The 25,533-nt window shown below is 40.2% G+C and overlaps 1 protein-coding gene across 1 annotated transcript in view; it reads right to left on the bottom strand.

Moving 5' to 3' along the window:
• Positions 1-25,533, bottom strand: part of bcas3 (BCAS3 microtubule associated cell migration factor) — a 273,341-nt gene that overhangs the window by 160,797 nt on the left and 87,011 nt on the right. The window contains 2 exon segments of the mRNA XM_042486205.1: positions 15,305-15,641; positions 23,306-23,439. Coding sequence (XP_042342139.1) covers positions 15,305-15,641; positions 23,306-23,439 — 471 coding nt within the window.

The following is a 25,533-nucleotide window of genomic DNA, read 5'->3' as shown; positions in this document are numbered from 1 at the left end:
GTGTGTGTGTGTGTGTGTGTGTGTGTGTGTGTGTGTGTGTATGTGTGTGTGTATGTATGTTTGGGGGCGGAGGGTTGTCTTTCACGCAGATACACAGATGGACATATACGGCACACATACTTACAAACCAACTGAGAGAGCGCAGGAGGGGGAGAGACAGTTGGAGAAAGACAGAATGCATCCAATGGTTTCTGTGTTGTTCTTTACAGTTTTTTTTATGTGTGGGTTTTTTATGTGGGAACTTTAAATTTTTAAAATCAGAAAATAAATAACAAGTATGAGATATGGAGAAACTGGCTAACAGCTTTAAATTTTAGTTCACCACAGAAAAGTCCGATTTGGGTTCATTATTATTATATAATATTTTCAGAATGTGGATGATAAAAGGAAAGAAAAATTCTGTGTAAGGAGAAAAGCATGTGGAATGTGAAGAAAAGGATCTTTCATTGGGTTAATTTTTAACACTATAAAAAACAAGAACCACTTTCCTTCCCCTCTAACTCGTGTTAATTCTGTGACCTGAACGCAGGCAGGATGCAAAATGTGAGCTGAATAACAGCAGGTCTTTTTTCATTAATTTTGTCATCCTATACCTGACGAAGGCAGGGCAGCCAAAAATGTCATATCAAAATAAATATACATCACCTTAGGAATATTCCAGCAGTAAGCGAAGCAGTGTGAAATTGTTTTCATTCTTTTTGTTATTTTAATTTTGATGTTGATAGACATGTTTGAACACCTTTACATACAACAACAATATATGTCCAACTGGACAAATACATATCCTTTTTTATTTAGTCATTATTATTATTATTATTATTATTATTATTATTATTATTATTATTATTATTGGTTTTGTTGTTGTTGCTGTTGTTGTTGTTATGCTATTCATATTTATTAAAATACATGTTTTTTAAAATGTTTTTTTAGTAATACAGCAGTTTTTTTTTGGGGGGGGGGTTGTTTTACATGGTTAAAACAGCAACAAAAAGATTTGAGGACTGCAGTAATTTTTTCTCTCTTTTTTTTCTTTTGGTTTCTTGGACCATTCTTCTTACTCAAACCTGTACTTAATCTGTTTGTTTTTTTACTTCTATCTGCTCACTTTAACAGCTTCACACTTTCATACTTTATACAGTGTATCCATATCCAAGCCTTACTGTTCATTACAAATATTTGATATTATCTTACATTACTGATGATTCTGTATATACTCTGCACATTACTCTGTACTTTACAGAGGTCTGCACCTTTGGTTAGTTGCATTTTGTTGTCTCAGTACCTGGGCTGTGCAATGACAGTAGTTGAAAATAATCCGATTCAACACTCTTTTTTCTAATCTTAATCTTAATTCAAGCAATTTATTTAGAAAGAAAGAAAGAAAAATCTAAATTTAATCATTTTTTCTTGACCAACACAAAACACAGGGAATTAAATGCACATTGCCTGTACACAATATTTTCTATAAAACAGAAAATATTGGTATTTCCTAGTTTTTTCCTCTCAGTCAAAATGACCTTCCTCATTATTTGTGATAACAAACAGATGAGTGTGTGCTCCCGATTACAGAGAGACTGGCTGCATCCATCACTCTGTCTGCCTCTAAATGCTTCTCCTTCTATAGCCCAGCGCCCCAAAAGAGAGCAAACAATAGAGGACTGGGAGAGGAGATAATGAGACGTCTCCGCTGTCTTTATAGCAACTAAAAATGATGCGGCCAAACCGAAAAATCCAACATTTCCATCTTGATCATCAGATGTTAATGGCGACTAACAGTGATCATCCTGCAGACTTCACTTCATTCTTTTCTTTAATGAGATTGATATTATGTTAATTATTTTATTACAGCAGCCCATCTTCTCTCATCTGCATTAAGAATCAAACATCCCGGGCCTCTCCTGCTCCACACACACACATACACACACACACACACACACCTCCACATCCACACTGTGGTGGCATGTATACATCAGACTGATTCAGTTTGAACAGCGGTTAAAACTGCACGGCCACTGTGATCTAAATTTAGCTAGCAGCGTTTTGACAGCATCCAGGTCTAAATGAATGGCATATAAAAAACACTTCACACATGATACGAGTAAACAAGGGGTTAAAAGTAAAGGACCAGGTTTCTTTCAAGGATTGTAGATGTTTTCCTTTTAAAGAAATGTAAATCTATAAAGAAATGCTCAGATACTACCAGTGGACAGTGCATATGGCTGACTGCATTTACTAAGACAATTCTACATTTATTCTTTAACGAATGAACAAAAATGTTTTCAGTTTAAATTAAGACTAAATGATTTTTTCATCATTTAATCCTCATCCCAATATGTGTGCTGGTGACTGTAACAGACCACTCACTGCCTTACAATGTAGAACAAACATGTAGAAAATGTTTCATTCTGCGTGTTGTGTCATGATCCTGGAAAATACTGACACTTAAAACCATTTCTACTTCCACAAGGAAAACTGTAATTGAGGGCGCACAAGTTAAAATCTTAATGAAATGATAAAAATAAAAAGGCTGTAACATCACAGCGACTTTTCTTTTTTCAGTTAGGAGCAAAGAACAGCAGACTGACTGCAGCAAATCACAAACAATAAGAGTGGGAGCGGGCAGCTGATAGAAGTCTGCACAAAATAAGTATTAAAATAGTCTCAAATATTGAGAATCAAGTGATTTTTTGATGAGACTATTCTGAGAAATTTCATGCCTGTGTTCAGTTTCAGTATTAAAATCAGGTGATATTTTGATAATGTTTAGTATGAACTGTTTGCTGTAACCAATTAGGTTCCATAACTTGCCAACAGACCCGTTAAGACTCAACATGGTGTCAGATACAACACTACTGACATGAAGCTTCACAGAAACGCACAACATACATGAGAGAGGAAAAATGAAACAAAGACTGACGGATCCACACACTGCAGCAGGACAAGGGTGGGATGTAAAACCTATTGATTCAGTTACAATGGCGGCTTTGGCTTTACAGAGCGTACACTTTTCACATGGTAGGCAATAAGCTGGAAGCCACAAGTGCCTTCTGTGTGTAATGGCAAGCCAGCTTTATTTCTTTATCTCTACCTTCCAATTTTGCAAATCAAATAATGATGAGTGCAGTGGCAGGCACCCAGTGATAAGAGGGTTTAGTGGTTGTGGAGATTGAGTTATTAGAGTTCGCAAAAAAAGGACAGAGGTCTCTGGCGGAGTCCGAATGCTGGCCAAGATACATATTCCTCGCACTGTGTATTTTTGGTCGCTTTAAAAGCCCTAAAAGTACAGGGGAAGGCTAATTTTCAGAGTAAACAGCTTGTTCGATTGCAGTGTGGTTTTGCGCTGAGCTCTCCGTTTATTGACTCATGCCGAGCTGGGCTCTGGCTTCTCTGCCGACCACAGGGAGAAGCCTGCCGACGGAGCCTGCAACAAATACAAACCGCTAACACTAGCTTACCTTTGATGGCACACAACTGTTAAATCAGATGTACTGAGTACTGTAAAAAGCCTAATCCTCTTGACTGTATGGCAGGTTGGGGGAAAATGCTTTTAAAAGAGCATCTGCTCCCTTTAAAAAGCTCTTTGTCATTTCCTGTTTCCTACAGACAAACATTTTTTTTAGGTTAAATTATAAAGATTTATACAGAAGACTCTGAGTATGATATTGGGTTCGAATATTTCCAAAAGATTTATGAATTATGAGAACCAAACAATGCTCAGAAAAAAAAAATCAACATTTTCATAGTAGTTGTAAAAATAAGAAAAAAAGTAAAATATAACATCAAAAGAAACAAAGTCCTGACCTCCTCCACCATCACCTAAAGACAATAAATAAAAGATTAGAGTTCTCTACATTCAACTGTAAAGTGTTCAGACTGCCTCTTTAACAAAAAATTCACTCCGAAGGAGAGCTGCGAGTTGTTTTAGGTGGAGGAAGTGACCATTCATTTAAAAAAGCCGGAGAAATTGCTCCGCTCTTTCTTTGTTGTTAGATTTGTATCAAAGCAAAACCCTTGCAGCACAACTCAAGCTTTTCAAGTCCTTTCCTGTGTGTTCACAGGGCCTGCTGCTCTGCTCCTCCCTCTGCACGGTGCTGGGAATCCTGACCACACAGCGCCACAACGAGGACAGCTGCAGTACTGCAGCACAGGGCTGCCTGCAAGCTCTACTGTACAACTCCACAACTTTGGGTCACTGTAGTAAGACACTTGCATGAGCTTGTGCTCTTATATTTTTAATATGTTCTTTCACTGTTTCTGTTTATTTGTAGCATCCCACCGAGACACACAGCAGCACAATACAGCTGTCCACGGAAAAACAATAGAAAGCAGTGCTGTTGTCAGATAATAAAGTCTAGCGTATAGCCGGCAGTAGCAGCATATGCACGCCTGTGTTTTTCTGCAGTACAGATGCATGTCAGACAACACAAAGGGTCAAAAACTTGGACCCTGCAGACTATGATCTCTCCTGGATTGAGGGATACACAACACAAATGTGGAGAAAATACTCACTTTGTTTAGCCCAGACAACCTGAGCATGTTAGTGTTCTCGCTCTAACATGTCACCTCAGTGGTCTGAGGTTCACTAAAAATGCATTTGAACATCAAAAGATATCAAACCTGAGCACGACAACAACGACTTTCTCTGACAGATGTGGAGGAGTAATTATCAACGGAAAATAGAAACAATGGAAAGTACAGTCACAAGAGAAATCTAAAGCTACAGCTGGGAAAATAAATACAAATTCCTCCATGTAGCCGAGCGCTCTGATGACTTCAGGACCTTTCAGGGTCACATTGGGCGCTTTGATGTATGTTGTGAGACAATGTTTACGTTATGGTTTGTTTGTAAACAAACAGGTTTTTTTCTATTGCATTTATATCATGGCAGCTATTCCTTTGTCTCTTTGAAAGCTGGGCAAATTGGCTAGAGTTCTTTCAAAATCATGGGAAGAAGGCAACTACCAATTTGAGAAGAAATTACCCAAAAAATAGCAAGAAACTAGTAAAAAAAAAGTACAAGAAAATTACCTGAAAATAAGCAAAGAAACTTCAAATGAAAAAAAAGGTGCAGTACAAAACAATACAAAAGGAAAACTTAAACCAAGAAAAGTGACCTAAAAAAAGCTTAAAACGACAATAAATCTGTGAAATAATTTTAAATATGTAATAATGCTAATCAGAATGAGGCTTTCAGGACATTTTGCCCTAATTTTAAAAATATTTTTCAAAATCTACTAATTTCTTGAAGTATGCAAGACATTTCACACCAAGTTGCTCAGAAACTTTTTTTCCATTTTTGAAAGAAATCAAACCAATTATCTCAGGGTTAAAAGGGTTAAATACTTGTAAAAGGTGTCTGAAACTAGCACCAGAGAGGTGATGTCCATCCAGGTTTCAAAGGGTTAATATATGTCTGTATATATGTTTGTTATGACCCTCAGCAGAAATTCAAATGTGTGCATGCCAACAGAACTTCAGTAAAAATACTTGGGACGACGATAGATTTGCTTGTTACAAATCCATGAGAGAGAATGCTTTATGTCATTTTACATCATCCCTGCATCAAAGTAATGGAGTAGATCTTTAATTTTTTGGATGAGCCAGAAACAGCGGTTAGTATACCCATAATACACTTTTAAGAAAATTCACAGGTTCATTCTAAATCAGCTCGTCAGTTTTTCATCTCTGAAATTTCTTATGCAATGGCTCTTCCCACCTGCCGGAAAACTGTTCCTCTTTAAAAGGCTATAAAAGATTTTAAAAAGACCATTTAATATAAAAACTGTTCCCCATGTATTTCTGATTGTTTTATCTCACCGTGACATCTCTGCTATTTTTAAGAACTGATTTTATTAACCAATGTCCTGCAGAAAGACCTGCACACACTCACACACGGCTCCTCTACACACATGCTTACAGAAATTTTTTTCCACATTCACATTTCTCTACTAATTACTTTTTAATTACTGTTATTGTTATCATATATGTATTTCTCGCTGTAAGTTTCCCATAATTTTTATGTTGTCATTTCAATTACTGTGTTTACATTTGTGTTTCTTATAATATTGTGAAATTTTCACCTTTTTTGGGTGGAGGCTTCAAATAATCCCACTTATTTTTCTGCCTCTCCCTGCACTGTATACAGTGCTTTTTTCTTTTTTTTTTGTTTTGGTCATTTGAGCATTTTAAACTGTGGGAAAATAAAAAAGACAAATAAATCTAAATAAAGACTAAACTAATCTGAAATTCAATTGTTCTTCAATTCTCACAACAGTCCATTTAGTAGCTGTTAGCTGTAAATTGATTGTATCACAAAATCTGCCTAAATTTGATTGTTTGACTTTATTCCCTAATGCCGACTCCAGTTTTGGGTTCGAAGTTGCGTCAGTTACAGGCATGCTCAGTGCTGACTGTGGCTACCTGGCTGAGGCTAGAGACTAGCAACATCATAGCAACTACAATGGGATAAAGAAGTAAAGGGTGGAAAAAAAAGATAAAATGAAAGAGCAAAGTTGAAATAAAAACCAAAACTTGTGGGCCTGTGGTGGCTTTACGGATGCTGGTTAGCTGACTCTCGGGCTGAACACTGATCCAAGGCAGACAGCTCATCATGCTGACTGGAATCTGGATAAGTCATCTATCTCACTGTTTCATACTGTTTACACGTTTTAACATGCTAACTTGCTCTGTGAAATCCATCTCCTATCTGTGTGAAACACAGCTTCTGACATATTCAACTGTGCTCTGTAACTGTTTAACTTACAGCACCAACACCGTCAAAAACAGGGTCACACTGAGGTCGTGTACATACGTGTCACACACCAGCAGTTATGAGGTAATGTTTCCTTGGCATGGAGCTCAGCAGAGAGTTGGTGTTTTTCACCACAGGACGATGACTGATGAAGGGGAGCGCTGGGGGAGGAGGGAGGCGAGATAAAACAAAAGTCCAAACCCAAATAAGCAAGCCGTCAGCCTCTAATAGCAGAAAGGAAGTGTCCCTTTATCAACAAGTGAATTAACAGTTTCCCGTCACACCTTGTTTTCTGCCTCCCCCTCTCTCTGTGAACCAGCGCCAGGCCCCAGATGGCCAGTGATCGGACCACCATGGCTTCTGCTCACTGAGGAAACAAATCTGTTGCTCTGACTAATAGCCTCGTGTTGACGTTTTATGGTTGGGAAGTGTACGAGCAGAGCTGTGTATACACACCAAACACACCCACACATGTTAGAAAATGCACGCCAAGTCATAACTGTCATGAGAGTGTCACCGAAAAGGCCAATGCTGACCAGTTTCACGTATTACATTCTGAAAGTAGAAAAACTGACCCCTCATCAGCAGATAAAACTTCATCTTCAACTGTGGCACCCAAGGGCAAAGTACAATGCTCCACAAAAAAGTGTGAACACAGATTAAATAAAAAATGTCCTCTGGAAACTCCTACATAGCCTATACTAAACCCAAAAATGTTGTTTCCTATGAACATGAACATAGGCCTACCAGATGGAACTTGGTTGCTAAAAGTTGCATCTTTAGCAATTACAGTAATTAACACAATAAGCTCATCAATACACTTGAAAACTGATATGGCTATGATTTTGCCTCAGATTCTGAGGGTCTGAGGCCATGTTTGTGTTGCCCATTTCACTTTTAGTCAACTTAGAAAAGGCGATCTTGGAATTATATTTGTTTTCATGTCCAGAAATCCTTTTTCTGCCATTTCTAAATCATGCAACCTTTTTTAATTAGCATTACTAGTACGTGCGTAATGGTACTCAAAGAGACTAAGACACAAAAAAACAGAACAGCAACATGAGACTAGCTGTTCGTTTCAAAGGTTTTGGTTGCGGCCTCAGAACTGTAACACCCCTAATAATTAGGTGTTTCTAACATTAGCTGATGTTCGAGGAGATTTGCATGCCAACGATGTTCAGTATAGCCATGGTGCTCCAAGATTCCACAGCATGCAGTCACATATGAGTCATGTAAGCCAGCAGATTAAGAGTATCAGATCTGTAGCAGAGAAAATGAAGGGAAGGTGGAAAGATGGCCAGCGATCGGACACCATGGCTTCTGCCCAGTGTGGAAAAAATCAGTACAGTATGTAAACTGCGTTGGCTCACAGACAAATATTTGCAAATTTCTGTGAATATTACATTTGAAGTTGTAGTTATAGTGATGAAAACCTTTTTGCAGTGCACAGTGCTGTACTCTACAGCACACTGTTTGGATGTAAAAAACATGTGAATAATAAAAGTGTGCAGTGGCTGCCATATGCCTGCTACAGCCTCAATAACCTCTGCCCTGTGCACAGAAACTGCACTTACTAATCAAGCCTTGTATGCGCTGGGCCGCAGACAAACCGCGCTTTACAGCGTGGGACGCTCACATTATAGGTCATCACCTCAAATGACAATACATCGATCACACAGAGGGAAGGCTTTGGAAAAAAAGGGGGGGAGAGAGAAAATGCACTGCATACAGGGCCGTAAATAGCCATTCCAGATTTTAACAGTGACAAGAAGACGGCCAATTGCAGCCTCTATTTTTAGGCCTGCTGGTGGCCTGGGCTGGCAGCTTTGAGACGGATGTGTACTTTTCTACAGTTCCTTCCCAAAAATCAACGCTGTCCTCGCTGGCGACAATCACAGAGCAGCTGTTGTGGCTAGGTGTCCCAGCCCCGGCTTGCCTCACCCTGCTACTTTCTGCCAGCCTCACAAAACTGCTTCCACTGCCCAAAATTGACACCCACCTCACAAAAACACCCGGAAAGCAAACACAAAAGCAAATGGGACTCAATGTGATTGCATGTGGAAAGTGCGCAAATTATGGAGTTTTTATCAACGCTGGGGGAGCTGGATCTGGTAATGTCCATATGGCAGGATGCCTCGGAGACAATGTTTTCCAAATGACAGACACACACAGACCTGCTGTACATGACCTCGGCCCACAAAGATCTCACTGCTGAACTCATAATGACCTGTGATATGCACTTTTGGCATTTGGTGGTTTGCATCATGTTATTATATGCTGCTCCTGAGGATGATGATTATCATGTTTGGTGCAAGAGCTTGTGTGACAAGTCTAATTTATTATCAATTTGCTCTTTTTGAAAGTGTTAGACCACATGAACTGCAAAACTATAAGTACACAAAGCAAAGTAAGTGACTTGTAGCTCTGAGTGAAACATGACTAGTTTCCTGTGGTCTACATAATACAGTGTAAATTATGAATATGAAAACCTTCAATTTCTTTTGAAGGGTCCAGCAAATGCCTCAATGCAACCCCACTTAAAACTCTTCAAAGCTGACCTGTTCCGTTTCTCTATTTTACCATAAGAAAATGATTATTTCTGTAGATAGTTTATCTTCCTCAAACGTACACATACACACACGCACACACACTCAATAAGGTATCACTGTGAGGACTAATTGTTGACAGGTGGCCCTAATGTTCTCCTTTGAAACAAAAGTGTGATTTACGACCGTGCTCCCAGAGACCCCGGCTTTCAGCGCTGCTGCTACTACAAACTTATCTTTCTTTCTCTCCCTCTGTCTGACGCTCCTCCTCCTGTATTCCCCCTGTTCTATCTCTCTTTCATTCTCCTCAATTGCACCTCATTACTTTGTCCACTCACTTTCACCTCCTACCCCACTTTGATGTTTCTGTCCCTGTCTGTCTCTCATCGCAGCCGAGCGGTGACTCTCCAAAGTCAGACATCCTTTTAATGTTTGATGGCCTATTTTTCACAGTGCGGAGGAATGTGTGTATGTGTGTGTGTGTGTGTGTGTGTGTGTGTGTGTGTGTGTGTGTGTGTGTGTATCTAGACAAGGAAGACAAGAAGAACAGGGGAAGCAAAGGCGTCATCTTACAAGTGAGAGAGTGTATATATGTGTGTTTTTGTGTGTATGTGTGTGTGGCTGGAGGTGCAGTATGAATTGTGGGGCAGGCAGATAACAATATAACTTGACCCTGACCTCACAGTCCCAACATCTGTCACTTACTCTGGCTCATATGAAGACTGAGACAAAAGACTGCACTTGGAACGGAGGGATACATGACATGGGTACAACTTTCTATCACAGTATGAGTCATTTTATAATGAACAGTTTAACTCATTGGGTGCCATTGACATCGCTCTCACGCTCCCTGTGTGTAATTTTTTTTCGCCAGCAGTCCCCCCCATTTAATTTAAGCATTTAATTTGAAAAAATTAGAGTGTTCAAAACAGGCCCGGTCACCCGAATACTGCAGGTAGGAATAATGGAGTAGGACTCGGGTTCTATTTTGTGGGTTTTCTCTCTGTGAACTGGGGCCATGATTTGTTGCATTGTGTTGTACTCTGCATATCTATTTTACAATAAAATAAAATTTGTAATTTCAGATGTCTTTTATGTCATTGAAGGCAAAATTATAACATTCATATCACTGTTTTGCTTGACAGACTCCCTTTCACGAAAATGCATTTTTCTCAGCTTTCTAGAAAAAAAGTGGTCTTTTTGATGAAACTAGCCTCTATTCAACTTCAGATAAATCAAGAATGGAACAAGGTGCAAACAAACATTTTTTTTCCATGATGAAAAATAGACTTTCTTCTTTCATTTGAGCTATTCTGTGTTTTCAGAGTCTTTGTACAAAATATTCAGTGGGTCTTGAAAGACGACTCAAAATGGCCACAAAAGCTGGCAGAAGCCACTTTCCATTATAGGGCTGGCACTCAATGAGTTTATCTTGTGATACTTTTAACTGTTTTTAGAAAAATAACCAGAGAATCTCTGTTTAATCCAGTGTATTCAATACATACCTCACACATACAGATACTTCATCACACTGAAGCTAAATTCCAGTAACTTCAATCTTGTTGTAAGTCCTGCTCGATTTGCAACACTGCCCATCATAGCCGACAATAACAACAGATATTTAAGAGGTGGGTCATTTGCTGCAGATCGGACAAAGAACCAGCTAAACTTGATCCAAAATGCTGTTAACCTAAACAGATCCTACAGCTTAAGTAAAGTTGGATTTTAGACTAAAAAGATTTTTGCAGTGCCACTCAGAATTAAATTTAAGACCAATTTTAGAATAACTGAAATCAAAGAAAACAAAATCATGAACTGACATGAATTGCTCAAGCTTAGGGACAATTTTTTACCCAAATGTTTATGTAACGTCAAGTTAAAAGTCACAGTCTACTTAAATGTTGAAAAAAATTTTTAAACTTTCTTCTTCTATCCTGATCCGTGTGATGTTAATACAAAAGGCATAACCTATAAAAATGTATGACTATCAGAATGCATCGTGTCATATCACACCTTCAAATGCTCCTGCTGGTGGGGGACGTCATGTGGACTCATCTGTGTGAAACAATTTCATATTACAGTTAAACAGTGAGCTGAAACATGTCTTTAAAAAGCTTCCCACCAACATGACACGCCATGTATCAGTGTAGTGTAAACTTCCCTATCAAGTCGACATACCATATAAGCCGAATAAAAAAACTACATTATCATGTTTTGCTGTATCAACTTTTTTTTCAATCAAGCTGTTTGTTATTTCAGTTTTTATCGACTGAGTTCATTGATGTCATCAGTGCCGTTGATAGTGGTGTCCTGGAACTGGACTGAGATGTGTAATGTGACTGTACCGCAGCCTCTGATTGGCATGACCATTTCCTGACCTCTGACATCACAGGGGGCACGTGTTGTACCTGGTTTAAGAAACTTTGACTTCAGTTAGCAAAATTATCTTGAGGTACAACAGAAAGATTTCAGGGGAGCAGATCTCCTGTTAAATATATTCAACTATTTCCTCCACGATCTTGAATTTACAATTCAATGACTTTGATTTTTAAACGCAAGGTTAAGGCCTGCCCGCTCTCTCAGGCCAATGGTTAGCTCGTACTTCCATCCCTTTGTCTATCACTCTGTCCATCTATCTGTCTGTCTGTCTCTCTATTGGGGGACTGTGGCTCAGAGATAGAGTGGGTCGTCCTCTAATCGGAAGGTCAGCGGTCCCCAGCTCCTCTGGGCAACATGTCAAAGTATCCTTGGACAAGATTCTGAACCCCAAATGGAGTAGCAGGTGGCACCTTGTGTGTGTGAATGGGTAAAAGTGACAGTGTAATGTAACCTTTGTGTGGTCAATAAGACTAGAAAAGTGCTATACAAGTACAGTCCATTTACCATTTGTCTGTCTCTCTTTTTTTGGGTATGTGCGGGCGGGTTTGCTATGTTTGGTGGGTGGGTGGGCAGAGATTGAACAATTTGTATTTCTTACTATTACTATTGTTGTTTCTTCTTTTAAAAAAAAAGGTTTTCAAAAAGCATTTAAATATGCATGTCTTGCTGTATTTTGTTCAAATATGCTATATAAATAAAGATGACGACTTGATTTTCGATGACACTCTGGACAGCCATGCTCTAAATGGCACCTGATCCTCAACTGTTTGAGTATTTTAGAGGGTTAGAGATCTGGCTGTCCACCATCAGCACAATGAGCAATTAAAGATATTGAAAACAGATTGTACTATATTAAGTAAAATAGCACACTGGTGAATTCCCAGTCATTTGCTTCTCTGAAGTGTTTATCAGGTTGCTGACCTCAGCCTGGCTGCAGTTCAACCATCAAAGCTCAGAGATATTCTTGGAAATCCATACCTGATGAGAACTGTGATATTTTACACTAACACTGGTGGGGTCAGGCAGTACAGCTGACACAAAAAGTGTGTTTATCAGTGTGTATCTATGTCAACTAGGGACACACAGACAGTGTGAGCAGCTTGCACTGCTGTTTGACAAACAAGGTACACAAGGTTGTGACAGACCGAACACAGTCCCAGGAAAAGAGCTACTGAGATGACCACTCACTGGAAACACACACACACACACACACACACACACACACACACACAAACACACACACACACACACACACACACACACACAACTGGACACAACTGTGGCAATCTGTCGCCTAAAGCAACGTGCACATTCAATGAAAGATTCAGCTCTCATCAGCCTCAGCAGGCAACCTCTTCTAACAACAAGACCCAAAACCTGGTATATGGCAGGATCGTGTACAAAAACGCTAAAGGGCTTTTTATTTGAAAATAGGACTTTTAATTTGCATAAGAAGCTCCCTGCAACCAAGGACTTTTTAGTGGTTTTACAGAGCTGGCATGACCTGTCACCCGTTGTTGCAGTCTAACCTAAAAATGTATTGTAAACACATGGACGTTTCTGTGATTTTAGGGCATTTCTAGGATTTAGGACATCTCTACAATTTTAGGACATTTCTCTGATTTTAGGACATGTCTTGGACTTAGGATTTTGGGACATTCAGATCTTAGCTATGACCTCTGTCAAGGGGTGCAGGGGATCCTCCACTGGCACTATTTTTTAAAGAAGCACTTTTTTGATGCTATTTTATGCACTCTGGCACCTTTTGTATACTAGAAGTACAAAACTAATCCCAAATGTGAATCAATTTATTTTTATTGTGATTGAAAAAGGTTGGGGGGCCACCCGGCACCCTATGGGGGACCAGATTTGGACCACTGGCTGTAAGTTGAGTATCATATTGAGCTTATTTATCAAAAAGCTTTGGAGAAAAACATGAAACAATTCAGCACACACGTCATACGCATAACTCATATTACCCACCAACATCTCTTACTGACCCTGCCCCAAGAGAACCGGCCCTGACCTGAACACAGTCACAGCAGAGAGGACCTGCTTTCTCTGGAGCTCCTTTTCTCTCTCTGAAACACAATCTTCCTCTCACCTCTCCAGCATCCCAATGTAAATGGTGGAGGCTGCACAGCCCTCAGACACTATCAGACCTGCTGATATTGGCAGTTTGGGAAAAATCCTCCACCCGGTTACCAAAAGGAGAATTCTGTCATTGTGGCTGCACCTGTTCTGACACTGCAACACATAATATTCACTTCAGGTTCAATCATTGTCCTATTTCCACCTTCTCCTCATAATGGTGCTAAGGCTCAGACACAGCTGTTCCCCAAACAAAGTGATGTGGTGATCCTCTCTCTTCTCTGTCCAAAACTGACACCTCACCAGCAGGTGGCTGGCTAGTTAGCTAGCTAGTTTTCTAACTCCACCATGCCACAGTGGTACAGAACATGAGGAATACAGTACCACAGTATTGTCAGCATCCACAGCTCTGTCTCTTAACACATCCATGCTCTGTCAGCGCCGATTTATTTCTGAAGAGCAACGACTAATGGGAAAACACCAAGACTTACTCACAGACAGACTTTCATGTTTATAGACCTGGCCTCACCTCAGCTATAACAAACATGTTGCAGATCAGAGGAAAGCTACTTCTCAAGAGCTGGTGATCAAAATACAACTGAAAGGAGAGTGAATATTGGATTTGAGTGTTGAGGAGGCCAGACACACTGCTCCAAATGACTGCTGCTGCTGTGTGTGTCTGCACAATGTGTCAAAAATCACATCACACACACGTTTGCTGGCAAATTTGTAATGATCAATTTACAAGACAGGACTTGAGTAACAGAGTATTTGTTAGCTTGTTTGGATTACCAGCTGTGACATAGTTGATGTGGTGTGTGTGTGCGTGCGTGCGTGTGCGTGCGTGCGTGCGTGCGTGCGGATGTCACCATGACAAAATGTGTCCATGGAAACACCAAATTGTAGTTGGAAGTATCATAGAATCCAATTTGAATCATTTGCCTGCTCTGTGTGTGTGTGTGTGTGTCTGTCTGTCTGTCTGTCTGTCCTGACTGTGGACAGATTTTGCCAGCTTGATAGCATCACAACTGTGCAAGATGCAGTCACAAAATTTTAGAGATGTGTGGCTGAGATCTATGTGAAGGCTGAGTTCAAGGTTGGTTGAGTTCAACAATGTCTGAGCAAGGGGGGCAGAGGTAGAGAAAGAAATACTCATGTTCTTGCAATCTTCTGTGTACATTTTTTACATCTCCAGCCCAAATAAATATACAGGGGTGGTTGACTATCCAAAAGGTATACTCTGCTTCAGCTGAAAACATCAGATGTGGTGTAAAAATAAAAAATAAAATTAAGCTGCATTATCTGTTTGTCTGAGCTCTAATCAGATTGCAAAATTTATAAAAACAGTTTCTGTAAGGCCTGTATTTACTGTGCATTTTGCTCAAAAGTTATGGACATAACCATTATTGTAGTTTCTTCTTAACATGTAGTATGGCACTATTAGCGAGTAACCTCCCACATCCAGCTGATGTTTGCAGAGGAGTCATCCTGGATATGCAACAACATCAGTAAGCCCTTAACCCCCCAAGCTCCTCACCGTGTAATGGAGACCCCGATGGACTGCTGGACAGGCCAGGAATGGGGCTACAGCGGCCCCCAATGCCTCCTCCTCCTCCCAGGATGCAGCCTCCTCCTGCTATGCCCCCTCCTCCTGCTCCTCCTCCTAACGCAGCCACCCTGTTCAGCTCCTGTTCAATCTCCTCCAGGCCCGCACTCTTTTGGAAGCGAGACATCCGGTTGACCACCCGCGGGGACATGTGTGTGCGAGCGCAGGGTGCACCACCGTAAGGATTGACGGGAAATACATGGGTAGTGCCGCGGAGGGTGCTGATGGCCACCCAGCGACTGTCCTGACTGAAACACATGTCCTGGACCTGGACAGAGACAGAAAGAGGACAGGCACAGAGGTCAGAGGGTGGGGGACAGTATGAGACAGAGAGCATGCAGAACAGATATCTGATTTATAACTCAAACAAACATCATTTCATTTCACAAATTTTGAGGCTAAAGGTTAATGAAGACTCTTTCTGCTTCGTATACATTTTTATGCTGAAACTGAAAGGCAAGAAGCAACACAAAAAAGTGATTGACAGTGAACAGGCAGCTGATGCTCTGTGTAAATTGGTGCTGCAGTTGCTAGGGATACTGGCCTCGGCTGTACTTATAGAGACAAAGTAATACACTCTGAACACCACGGCTTTGCTTCTCCTCCCCACATTCAAAAAAACTTGCTGTGCTCATTCATCCAAAAGGTAAACATTCTTAAACTGTCCTTAAAGCTTGAAACAAAATAATAAAAAGCCCACTGGTATCAGAAAAGAACACAAGGTGAGTTAACAGTTAAATCCCAGTGACGTGTCACAAGATTTCAATACTTAATGAAAGTATGTGTGCTGGGCCAGCTGTGGAGTCTGTGTCTGTGCCACTGAGTTGGCCTGAGTATGTAAAAACAAACAAGTGAGCTGTCTTTCATTTTTATCTTAAAAACATGACTTAAAACTGAATACTTTAGTAAATATCAAGATACCACAAACTGAGTTAAGTACAATATTTTGACATTTTAAATCAGTACATATCAATTGCAGCTGTTTAGTTAGGAGTGTAATATGTGAATAGTGATATTACTGTGGCAACATAGGTCTCTGTTTTTTAACTCCATAATAATAACAATAATAATAATTATAATTATTATTATTATTATTATTATTATTATTATTATTACTATTACTATTATTATTGTTATTGTTATTGTTATTGTTATTATTATCATTATTATTGTTATTATTATTATTATTATTATCATCATTATTATTATAGAGCCAAATCTGTACTTAATCATTTCTTCACCACTCAGCACAGAGAAATATGCACACTGAGAATTAAGTGTATTAAACACTGTCACACAGATAAGCAAATCTGTCTGATGGTGCTTGACAAGAGTTAACCAGGGTGGGAGGAATAAAGAACACATTTTGGCAAAGAGAACAGTGTGAAATGAGTCTGCTGTTGAAATAAATTACTGAGCAAAAAATGAAAGAGCTGACAGCATCCTTTCTGAGTCTTCCTCCTCAAACAGTGACTGAGTCTCAGGGAGCAGACGCTTAAGAAGTTAAGATCTCCCTGAGCATGTTAGACATGCAGGAAACCAGACAGATGGGCTACAAGAGACAATGCAAGCAAAGGAGAGTGGAATAGAGAAAATGTCAAAAGACAAACAAGTGAGGTGGTAGACTGATGAGGCGATAGTGTGCTGACACCACATCTATCATCCCACATACTGTCAAAAACAGAGGCAGGAGAAAGTGGATGGTACTGGAGAAAAATGAAAGGAAAAGTCCAGGAGAAAGTTACAATGAGGAATGCTGAACTTTTTAGCCAGAGAGCAGGTCAGCTAATCACGGAGCGCACTCTGTACCTACAGGCCTCTCTAATCCTGTGCCAGCTCAGAGTGGGTAATTGTACCCTGCAATGACAGTTAATGGGGCATCCTCCACATACCAAAGCGTTCCTTTACTTCACAAAGATGAGTGAAAGAAGAGGCCTGACCTCTGCTCGGGCTGATTAGGGATGACTTGGAGATGAGAAAGGGCTACTTTGTGTGGACTGTAATTGGTCATAATAGACCTGTCACAGCTCCAACTGTAGATGGGTGCCTGGACTTTACTGTCAAATCCATTTTATCAGGCAGGGGATTACCTGAAGGGTGGCTGTGATTAGACAGTCACAGTGTGACAACCATGCAGATACCAAACAGTTGTCAAATGTTATCTTAAAAAGGTGGAATGTAACTGTATTCAGTCACATGCATGTGTCGGTGTGGAGGCTGCACATTCCAGAGGCTGGAGAGCTCTCCCTCCTGTTCTCCTACACACACTATTTGATGACATCCTTGGCAGTCAGAGAGATGCCAATAAGACATGTGTAATGCTTCTGACTTTTTGTTAGCTGCCACAAGTAGCTCTATATCTTGCTTGGTTGGTCGACACAAATTTCTCCACCCTTGGGCACCCACTGTTTTTTCCCAGTGAAGCTGAAACTTGGCAATGAGGTCACAGCTATTGCAAATTCACGCTTGTTTTTGAAATCAGTGAAACAGATTAGGCACCTCTGTTCACCTGAGGAAAACTCTGAAGGAATGACAAGCATGTGACAAAGATGGACAGAGGGATAAGACTAGAGAGAGGACAAGCACTCTCCTGATTACAACTCCGATGTCTGCATTAGAGACAGAGTATAAGTATGCCAACGACAGAAAAAAAAGCAGATGCAGGTTGAATCATTTGATCCATATTGTTTAATACTAGACTGCCAATATGCAATGGTAAACCTGTAACAGCGTGTTCACACCAAACACGATGCAAGGGTTTCTCATGGCAAGTTTACATATAAAGTCAAAGCAAAGATGAAAATAGATGCTAATTCATGCAAGGTGGCATGATGGACGCATTGGGCGTGACACAATGGACATGAAAACACGTGATTCGTGTCAATTGCGTAAGTTTAAACTTGAGCGAGAATTGTGCGTGTCGCATTGTTGCGGTAGCCTATCAGCGTTAAGATCTAGTTGAGATTCTCCTGATGCTCCTGAGATCAGCAATGAAGGACAACTATGTGGCTGACTAAAATTGGGCTGAATTTAGGCTCTTATGTCTAATTTGCAAATGATGGCTGTGCTTTTTTGTGGTTGCAAGTCGCTTATCAGGATAAGAACATTAACTCCCCAGTCTATAAACTCTCCTTCCACTGACTTTAAGCTGGTTTGCTGCTAGCTAGCCAGTTTGGTGTTTTCAATTGAAAACATCAGTAAGCATCGAGAAAAAGATGGAGAAGAATGAGCACTAGCTGAACTAGTATCCTGCTAGCCACTGTACAGGTGTTGGAAAATAAATAGGACAATCTCTCTGCTGCATCAGCTTCTAACTGGATACCAGGAACTGTAATATCCTGTGAATTACTGAAACCTGGCTAAATCTCAAACAGTACCAGGAGGCTCCTTTTCTGTGCTGAGCAGGTGTGTGTTTGTATGTGTGACACAGACACTAGAGGGGCAGCTTAGGGGCAGCAGAGCCGTGCACCCCCAATTGACACCAAAACACTGCGCAGACTCTCAGCATAGTTTATGACATGACCATTTTGATACAAACATTTTCCTGCAGTGCGTCAGATAGCCACTCAAGACTTACTCACCAAACAAAAATATCTACCAGCATTTGGTGCTTGACGGGTGTAAATTTCTAAACTTATCTTAAAAAGGATTTGAGGTACCAGGATTTCACATATCAGAATTGGTATTTAGAGAGAAAAGGTTGGATTGCATGTGTTTAACTGTGGTAACCTGGTTACTATAAAACCTCAATATAGATGTTGCAAGTCTATAATTAGATGTCTAACAACCTCTGACCCCTTACTATGGAAACATAACTTACTGGTTTTATTAGTTTATAAGGGATGTTACTTCCAAAATGTTGACAGATGAGCTGTCGAAACCAACTGGACATATTGCTACATGTGATCGTTTTGCTTTCATCCTGCTGCTCTGCTGTCACAGCGACTCTTTGCCTCAAGTGTTTGTCAAACAACCTGTGTTCATATTCAAAAGTTGATTAGAAACCCAGTTACCCATATACGTATGTAGAAAAGCAAACAGCATTCTATAGAAGATATCTGGCTAAGGAAAGGCTAAAGCATGTGGATTTCCATACCCAAATTACAGAGACCACGTCTCTGATTTACATGAAGTTGAAGTAAAAAGGTTTCTGCAGAAAACCAGCAACAGCCTGTAAACACACTGTAACACACATGGAAACCCATATCCCTGCAATCACAGCAGATTGTGCAGGGCTGCAAAGTTTAGCAGTAATGGAGTGGCACCCCTGTAACCTCAGAGACTAGCGCTCTCCAGTTTGCCCCATAGCTCCGCTCTCATCTCCACTCCCCTCCTCCTTAGCTCCTAACAGCTGTTATCAGCTGCAGGTCTGTTTACCTGGCCTCGGGTCACTGACAGCCAGCCGCATGTTTGGCCGCTGGAGACAGATAAGGCGTCTCTCCACCCACCTAACTGAAGACTTTATCACTCCTCACTGTGTACGTGTGCATGTGTGCATGTGTGTGTGTGACAGTGTGTGCTGATAACCCCTGGCCCGAGCACTCGGCTGAGGCCGGCTCTCAGTGTTTACAACAAGTTGGATCAAAGCAGACTCAGTGGGCAGCCGGTCAGCGGACCTGCCGTTTGGTCATACATTAACTATAGGCAGGCTGTGAAAATGCGTGTGTGTGATTGAGTGTTTTCCCAGTCAATAATCCTGAACCCAACAAGGCCTGAAGTAGTTTTGTTGAGTAAGCACTTCTAACTTGCACTTCAAAGTCGCTGAGAGTCATGGCTGAAAACATTCAGGAAGAGGCACAAGCTCCGAAGGTTATGACTGCATTTATCATGAATTAACATTGCTTAATAAACCCTCAGGAAACATAGCTTGATATGGTAAATATGCACATATTATATCAAAGTTGACTATCTTATTATCTCAAGTAACTAAAAAAGTCTGAGTGAAAATAAATGTTCCTAACTATTAGAAAACCGAGCTCAAACAGCTCATTTTGAAGATAACAGCATTTCTTCAGACTCTGTGGGCGTGGCAGATCACATTTTGATTGACACCTCCTTGGATCCCACCTTTCTCAACTGTCTCACCTCTCCATGATGACAGCCATGGAGCAAAGCAGAGTTGGCGTGGTACAGCTCTATCTGTTCCAGCCCTCTGACTCTGGCTGTGTTCCTAAAGCCAATCTGACGCTCTGCACTAAAATGAGAGGACTACTGTTCAAGGCCAGGAGTTTCCTATTTCTCCATAAATGTAACAAACAATTAGGTTCATCACAAATTTACTCTGTTCGGCACTTTGCTGCTCCTTCTCCTCAGACAGAGTGCCCAGAGTGCGCTCTGACACTCCCAGAGTGCGGTGCTCGGTACATTCCAGCAGCGCTCCCAATTTACCAAGGGTCCAGTTTGTGCCAGAGTGCACTCCGGCACTCAAAGTGAGCATTTTTGAACGCATCCAATTGAAAGGGGCGTTGAAGGATTTCAGTTTGGTATGTTAAATTAGTATCAACTGACACATGACTTTTGATGTGGTTTTATCCAAATTAGGTGACATGGATTTGCGATAACCACATCCAAATCAACGCAGGTTCAGGTAACTCTGAAAACTAAAATGACAAGATTTCAAATTTGGATTGAGACTAATATCTGATCATTTTGGATGCTTTTTATCATGCATGTAATGCCCTAAATTACATATAAATAAAGTTCTTGGTGATTTTGGTTTGGGCTTTAATGATTACTGATTTCTTATGAATTTCCATTTCCCTGCTCATCTCAATACTTCCCCTAATAAATACAATTCAGATGTATTTTGTATCTATGTGGGCACGTGTCTTCTCTTGTGACAGTTACTACTGGGCCAGCTGCAGGCTGGTGTTCTAAAAACAATATGATGTTTCACACTATAGCTTGGCCTGCTCACCATCAGCGTTGATAGATGCATCAGCACACGACAGCTCATGGAATTAGGATACTGTAACCCCAATTGTGTGGTCACAGCAAACAAGAAGTCAAGTCAATGCAAAGATGAGAGGCGCCAGGCAACACAAATGATGCAAAGATACAAAATTTGCAAAATTTGAGTGTGTTAAATTGAGTGAGGAATATGCATAAGCCTTTCAGCAATGACATCCAGCTGAGATTCTACAAATGTTATCCAGAATCAGAAATGTAAGAGCAACTGTCTGTCCCTGTCTGCGGACACTCAGCGTGTACCACCCAACATCAGGACTGTACAGAGACACGACTATAGGGCTCGGAAAAAAGTGAGCAAAGCCATAGAGCTTCATGGTATGTTCTGGTGCCGTCTGGTTCAGAGCATGCAGCTTCTATGTTTAATGTTTTCACATCATTCGATTCCTGCTTTTGGATGTACTTTACCATGAAGCAAGTTAGCCGTTAGCAGCTCCTCACTCAGCTAGCACAACCATTAGCACAGCTGTTAGGGCCAATATTTGCCAGCTGCCGGATTTGTTCCAGTGACGTAACATGAAAATGTACTTTGTCGGACTGCAGCATTCTGCAATATACATAGATGTGATACACATATTTTTATAATCAGTGTGACTACAATCGTTGAGACATTTATCAACATCATTGTTTATAGTGTATAAATGTCCACAATTCCTCTGGATATAAAATAACTGAAATCACAGACAGAAGACCCTAGTTATTATCCCAGAACTAGTTTTTCTTTAGCACCAAAGTAATAGTTAGCTGTACACCCATGGGCTAGAGCTGTAACCATGAAGCTAAATATGTTGACCATGCAACAGCAAGCTCTCACATTTTGCAACGTATTTACCCTAATAGGGTCCCCATTGCCCCCATGTGCATTAGTAGTTATCAGCATCATAGATGTGGGTGAGTGGGGTCCTGCTACAGCAATTGATGTGTTCTGAATAGCACCATCACCTATTAACAGCCCAATGGCATCAGGCGCAGTGTGGTGAGGTTCCACTTTGACTTTGTTAGGTGCTGGTGTGCAGAATACATGGTTAGGTTAAAATATGGCTTAGAATAAGCACTTCATGTGACACAAGTCATGTATTTCACATTACTCGCAGTTGACTTTTGGTTGCACACAGGACATGAACCTTGGTCTCCTGGGTGAAAGTCCTGAGTTTGTTCCATCCACCACCTGTATGTGACTTTCTTGCTCTCAATACTTCCATTATGTCACCTGACCTCCTTTATCACTGCATAATACTAAACACTGATAATGGCATTCTGAACACATAATACTGTGACTCCACAGGAAAAGTCAAGCTATGTTTGAAAATACTTTTTAAGCTTTAACCTTTCTAGAACTTTAAGGACTATTGTGTTAAATGAAATTGTATGAACTGGTGACAGACAGTGCACATACGTATGTGACAACATCTACAACAAAGCCAGCATCCAAGTAGATGTTTGTGCCAAATTTGTAGAAATTCCCTTAAGGTATTTTTGAAATATAACATTTACAAGAGTGATACAGAGGACGTCACAGTGGCCTTGACTTTGGACCTATGACCACCAAAATCAGTTCTCTGTTGAGTCCAAGTAATGTGTGCACCAAATTTGAAGAAATTATCGAAAAATGTTCTTGACATATCTCATTCATGAGAATAGGACAGACGTGCCATTCTTGTGAACATCCCTTTCGCATATGTCAATACATACATACATCTGAAAATGAAGATTAAAGGTTAAGCCGAAACAGAAAAGTTTTTACTTTAAAGGTTGGCTATGCAGGATTTTCTTTAAAAAACAAACAAAAAAAAAATGCATGGCTTATACTACAGTAAATTCTCGGAACCATTACTTATGAGCAACTAAGAGTGTGTGGTGGTGTATTTTGAAAAGTTGCATGTTTACACTTGCTGAACTCTACACTGTAAATGCTCATGACATTTTCAAACTACTTCAAATCAGTGACTGCAGAGTGTCTCAGACCTTGGCCTCAGTTTCCCCACGATGCAGCGTGTAGAGATGGTGAACAGCGCTCTGTGAGGACGCCCATGGGTGGGTGAGAATCTGGAAGACGTGAAAATCGTGGCCCAGAGTGTCCGCGGTCACCAGCAGCATTCCTTCAATAAACACACACACAGTCATCAACATTAGGAATCCCTCCCACAGCCAGCCTCAACATTATTAACATCATCAAAACTGTCAGTGCTCATGCTGTCCATTGTGTTTCTATGTGACACTCTGCTTTGAGTTAATATGTGCAGTTTTTATCTTTTACACTAACGTGTGCTTCTGTACTGTATGCTTCATTAGTATCATCCTTAATGCTGCCATATCTGGTACAATTTGTCTGCATCAATACTGAGATCCTCCTTTGCATGTAAGTATTCTATTTAAGTCATTCTATTCTTATTTTTTATTAAGATGTCAGTAACATCAGACCAGGAACCAGATATTAACTCGCCTTTTGGCTAACTCTGGTAGATGTATCAAAGTGAAATGCTCATAAGCTAGACAAATGATCATACTAATGGGCCCCCTAATTGCTGCAATGACCACATCAACCTGACGAAGAATGTCTTCTCAGATCACAATAACCACTGAAGGTGCACCCCACCATTTTTTTATACGACTCGTCTCGATGACCCTTGATGATGGGATTCATGACATTAGATCTGTGTTTCAACGTCTGTCAACAGAGTTTGAAAGACATTGGCATTTATCAGGCAGGGGGATTCTAATGACACATGCTCTTCAGTTGAATTTTGGGAAATACAATGCTGTTTTAGAACCTGAACTATGTTGGGAACTGAAAATTGGGACATCTCAATTTCTGATGATCTCCAAAGTGACATAATAACCTTGTGAAACCTGTTTTCTTGTGCCGCATTCAGACGCCTTTCACATGCATTTAATCCTTTAAACCTGAGCAAATTAGTCAGATTTCTTTTACAAACACAACTAAAAAGGCACTGAGCAACTTGGCATGGAAATGTCCTGCAAATGCAAGAAATTAGGAAATGGGGACAATAAAAATGACCAGAAAATAAGTTTGAAAAAAGACTGGAAAATTACTAAAAAACAAAAAAAAAAATTAATTAAATGAGCCATTTTATGGTTTTTGGTTGGTTTTTTTTATTGCTGTTGTTTTTTTTTTTTGTGTGTGTTTTTACCTTTTTTTCTTTTCTTAGTTTTTCTTCTAAATTCTCAGATTTCAAATAGTTAAATAGCCGGAGCAAAAAATCACATAGAATTTTAGATTTTATAATATTTTCTATAGATCATGAGAAAATAATTACAATGGTAAACAGTTTGCTCTCTTGACATGCCAGATTCTTTGCAGAGACTTTCACCAGCCTTGCCTAACAAACATGAAGCAGTATAATCAAATGATTTGAGAATCATCCATAATATAAAATAGAATTCTTACAAATGTGTACTTTATCTTTTCATGGTGATTTTTTATTTCAGTAAAAATTATTATTATTATTAATTATTATGTTGATTGTTATTTTTATTATATGAAACATAAAACAAAAATCTTTATATCCCTGTCAAAGTTGACCAAATATACTCTAAACTGTGCCAGTGTTTAAACGATGCCGTCGGTACACTGCTACACTAATACAAAGACAGGCCAACCAAAAACATCAAACTGTATATCACTGCAGCAGTTTGCACGAGGAGCGCCAACATTCCCATCTCTGCAGGACACATGCTAGACAGCATGACAGAATTACTGTGCCTTTAAAACAAACAAACCAGCCCATTAAACAAAGCCAGCTATCGTTACTCAGTGTCATCAGATGCAGCCTTTCCTTGTTTGATAGCTGTGTGTGGTTAAAAGCTCGGCTCGAGTTGTTTTTGCCTCTCTAAGGACAGACAAGATGATGAGTGTCTGCAGAAGAAAAAATCTATGTATTCATACATACATGTATGGCCGTGTGTGTGTGTGTGTGTGTGTGTGTGTGTGTGTGTGTGTGAGTGAGTGAGTGAGTGAGTGAGATTCACGCGCACAGTGTAACCCCCACTGACAGGCCCATTCATTTGGTCCCATTTTATTTGAAGCTCTTCAAACTGCAGAGAGTATGGGCCATCACCGTAAACAACATGCTTAACAAACCACACCAGAACAAACCCAGATCTAAACTGGTCGGTTAGGAAAAACGCCGCACTGCTTTTCAAGCGCAACCCAAAACCCATCCCAGAAGCCT

Source organism: Plectropomus leopardus, chromosome 5 (assembly GCF_008729295.1).
Source record: "Plectropomus leopardus isolate mb chromosome 5, YSFRI_Pleo_2.0, whole genome shotgun sequence".
Classification (NCBI taxonomy): domain Eukaryota; kingdom Metazoa; phylum Chordata; class Actinopteri; order Perciformes; family Serranidae; genus Plectropomus; species Plectropomus leopardus.
Note: the sequence above shows the minus strand (reverse complement) of the source record. Positions and strands in the feature narration are given on the sequence as shown.